General features: G+C 63.1%; 1 protein-coding gene across 1 annotated transcript; it reads right to left on the bottom strand.

Annotated features, from left to right (window-relative positions):
* Nucleotides 1-806: 806 nt before the first annotated feature.
* On the bottom strand, nucleotides 807-1,695 carry LOC147992247 (uncharacterized). The gene is made up of 3 exons (XM_087540073.1): nucleotides 1,510-1,695; nucleotides 1,252-1,336; nucleotides 807-1,120 (listed from the first exon to the last, which is right to left on the bottom strand). The coding sequence occupies exons 1-3, from the start codon at nucleotides 1,693-1,695 to the stop codon at nucleotides 807-809; spliced, it is 585 nt and encodes a 194-aa protein (XP_087396199.1).
* Between the last annotated feature and the right edge of the window lie 2,219 nt (nucleotides 1,696-3,914).

Raw genomic sequence — 3,914 nt, 5'->3', positions numbered from 1 at the left:
ACGGGGGATCAAGCCAGGGGAACAACAGGTGAGTCGGGTAGGTTGGCAGAGTCGGCGGTGCCGGCTGGAGGAGTGATCGGCTGGTGAGTCTCGGCATCATTGTTGGAAGCACGATCGGGCTGAGGCGGGCTGGTCGCTTCACCATCCGGCGCAGCATCGTCGTCATCCTCTCCCTCTTCCTCTTCGCCCTCGTCATTGGAGGCAATCTCCTCCGCCGAGTCCTCACCTTCAGCCGGGTTCAGCCCGAACCACTCTTCCGGCTGAGCGACGCCGGCGTCATCCACCTCAGGAGCAAAGGCGCTGGTATCGGTATACTCGGCGATCACCGAGGCGCGCTGGATGATAGCCGGCCGCACCGCCTCCAGCCCCTCGTCAGCCTCCTACCACCAGGTGCTCAGCTGGTCCAAGTTCAGCCCAGGATACCAAGCCCGGACGAACTCCAGAGCCCACCCAGCGCCAGAGCGGGCCGCTGACGCCTTCCAACCCTCGAAGCGGCCGACTGCGACCTCTAGCCAGTCGGCGGTCCGACTTGGGGTGCGTGGAATCACCTCGCCAGGCCAGAGGGCGGCCAGCACTTGCGCTCCGGCGCGCTGAAGACGGCGGAGCATGCGATCGGCCGGCTGTAGACGGGCTTGAAGCCCCAGAAGCTGCTCCTCAAGTGACCTGCTGGCATTCGGCGCAATCTCGGCCCCCGCGTGCCGTCGCACGTCGCAGTAAGCCTCGATGGCTTGGGTGGCGGCGGCTGAGTAGCCGAGGAAGTAATCTGCACAAAGAGGAAAGCAGTGACACAAAATCAAAAAAATGAATCAAATAGTAGAAGGCAAGCAAGGAAGCAAAGAAGAAGGTGGCCTACCATCAATCAAGTCTTCCACCCGGCTGTAGCCTTGGCTCAGCGCCTGCCTCATCTCGGCCCAGTTTGCTGCCTCGGTCTCGTACTCGGCTTTGAGGGCGACCTTGCTGTCCTGCGCCGCCTTCAGGGCCGCCTTGTGGCACTCCTCCTGGTCGGCCAAATTCTTGGCCAGGCGCTCACGCTCTTGAGCCAGGGCGGTGCACTCGGCCTCCTTGGCACGAAGGGCGTTCTGGGCTCCGCTCAGCTGACTCCTCAAGTCAGCATTGACCCCTGCAATATAAAGAAAGAAGTCGTCAGGAAAAGATCCGACCCGACTACTCTGTAGTCGGCCCGAATCTCGGGGACTACACCCAGTGGGTGCGCTGACGCGCCCCCACTTAAAAGAAAAATGAAGCGCTTACTCTGGCTCTCGGTCAGATCAGAGGCTTTCTGATTCAACTCCTGGGCCTGGGAGTTGAAGGCCGCCACGCGGAGGTTGTGGTACTCCTGCAGAGAAGACAAGGGACGTGAGTAAGAACAAGATGGTAATCAAGCTTTCCAATAAGTTCCAAGCCGCATGCTCAGCATCCAGCTAGGAACTCGGGCACTACACCCAGTGGGTGCGCTGATGCGCCCCCATAGAAGAAATTAAAAGCAATCAAAGGAGCAGGAGGACTCACCCGAATAACCGATCGCGTCGTGAGAAACTCCTGGGTGTACTGCTTCAGCGCGGTGGCTTGGGCCTGAAGCCGGTTCCGGACGTCCTGCGCCGCCACATTCAGCACGGCTGTCCCGCCGCCCGACGTCCACCCGGACGAGCTGTCGCTGGCCGCCTCTAGGTCCTGGGCTGACGAGCCGGCGTCCATGGTCTTCTGCGCGTCCGGCGCTGAAGTCGCCTTCCCCGCGCGCTGGTGAAGCGGTGACGAGATCACAAGATCCCCTCCCACGGTCGGCTCATCCCCAGCCAGCTGCGCTGGCGGCACTTTAGGCCGGCCTCCTCGGTCCGCTCCAGTCGGCGACGATGGCGCCGCCTCCCTCTCCATCTCCGGCTGGCCGCGGCCGGCCTCCTCCAACGGGGGCACAGGGGTGTCAAGAGCCGCGGCGCGGAGGGGAATGACAATCTGCGGAGGCTGGTTCTGCAGGACCTCCGCCTCCCTCTCCGCATCTGCGGCCTCCGCTTGGGCCTTGGCGGCCGCAACGGCTCGTACCTCGCCGACTTCTGCTCCGCCTCCCGAGTCGCCCTCCTCTCCTCCGCCTCCCGCTCCTCCCGCGCTTCCCGTGTGTTCCGCTCCGTCGCCTCTAGGAGGTCGGCGCGGGGATATACCCGGCGCGAGCTTGAAGACCCTCCTACGGCTCCGACTATGGAGGTGGCCGGGGCTCGCCCAAGGGAAAGAGGGGCCCTGTTTGGTAAATTGAGAAAAGGGTTTGGAAAAACATCAACCAAAGAAGAAGAAAAAAGAAAGGCATGAGAACAGCGACACTTATGCTGAGACCGCCTGCGGCTGCTTCACCACCTTGCGGAAGCGGGCTGCCTTCGCGGCCGCCTCGTCCCGTTTGGTCGCCGCCGCGGTACTCTTGGGCTTCTTCGGCCGACTGCCGAAGTGGGTCGACGTGGCCCGACGCTTCTGCGCGCCGCCCTGGGCAGTCGGCCTGGCGGATGGGCCCGCACCATGGTGATTGGGCACCGGCCGGCGGCGCGCGATGACTTCGGCCTCGTCGTCATCTGGCCAGTCCTCGAGGTTGGCCCCGAGCCCGGACCCGCCTGCATCGCCGCCTTCCCCCGTGACATCGTCTTCCATGGCGGCCGCCCCCAGGTCTGGGTCGTCTACATCATCCATCATACGGTCGGGGAGGAACTGGCGTTCCACCCCTGCGGCCCCGGCTGCTGGCGGAAGCACGGGGTTCTGCCAAAGAAAGGCCGGCTGGTCAGGAGTCGGCCACCATGAACTCGGCAACAAGCAAAGATAAAGAGGAAGAGAAACTTACCACCGGCGGAGGATTGGCGCGAGAGTACGGCACCTTGCCATACTGCCACTCCTCGGTGAGCTTGCAGTTGGAAATGTAGTTCACCATGTAAGATACCTCGGCATGAGGCATCTCCTTGGTGCTTAGCCGGCACGGGTCGAAGCGGCCGCTCATCTGGCAGATCATATGAGGTCGGCCCTGGAGCGGGAGCACCCGGCGCTCCATGAAGGCGGCCACCAGGTCGGCCCCGGACAGATCCTCCGATAGGATCATCACCCAGAGCCGGGCAACGGAGGCGGACCCGCCCGGAGACAGCGACCTGGACCGGAAGGACCATGAAGGTTGCCTCCCAGCCGGTGGGCCGGCTATGTAAGCCGGCAGGTTGACGAAGTCGCCCTGTGGAGCAATATTCTTCACATAAAAGTAGGACTTCTGCCAGAGCTTCACCGACTGGATCAGCGGGATGAGCGGAAACGGGTTGTTGTCGCTCGCCCTCCGCATGGCGATGAAAGCACCGCATGGGGCGGGCACGCCCGCGACGACGGTGCCGAGCTTGCACTGAAAGAACTCTCCCCACAGTTCAAGAGTGGGGAGGACGCCGAGAAAACCCTCGCACAGGGTGATGAAGGCCGACAGCAGCATCACCGTGTTGGGAGTGAGGTGATGCGGCTGGAGATGATAAAATTCAAGGAATAAGCGGAGGAACCCGCTCGCCAGCAGACCGAAGCCACACAGCCAGTGCGAGCGGAAGATTACCCGCTCGTCCTCTTCCGGCGTCGGCGAGATTTCCCTCTCCGGCGCGAGGCAGACCCGCACAAGATCCGCGCCCGGCAGCCGCCGCGTCCAACGGTGGAAGTCGACGTGGTCGTCATGGACGTTGGAGCCGTCCCAGGAGCTCGACAACGCCATGGGAACGCGGCGCCGGCGAGAAAGGTGCGGCGAAAGGAGGGTCCACAACCCAACTACGACGAAGCAACGGCGAGCCAAGAAGATTGGCAGGAAGGCCGAGCGGCGGTAGGTAGCTGTCGTGACAAGAGGAGGAAGAAGAAGGAGGGGGCAGAGCGAGGGAGAGTGCGCAAGCGTTTGGCGCTCCCCTCCTCTCCCCCTACTTATAGCCTCG

The sequence above is a fragment of the Triticum urartu genome, chromosome 1A, assembly GCF_056163025.1.
Source record: "Triticum urartu cultivar PI428250 chromosome 1A, HENAU_Tu73, whole genome shotgun sequence".
Classification (NCBI taxonomy): domain Eukaryota; kingdom Viridiplantae; phylum Streptophyta; class Magnoliopsida; order Poales; family Poaceae; genus Triticum; species Triticum urartu.
Note: the sequence above shows the minus strand (reverse complement) of the source record. Positions and strands in the feature narration are given on the sequence as shown.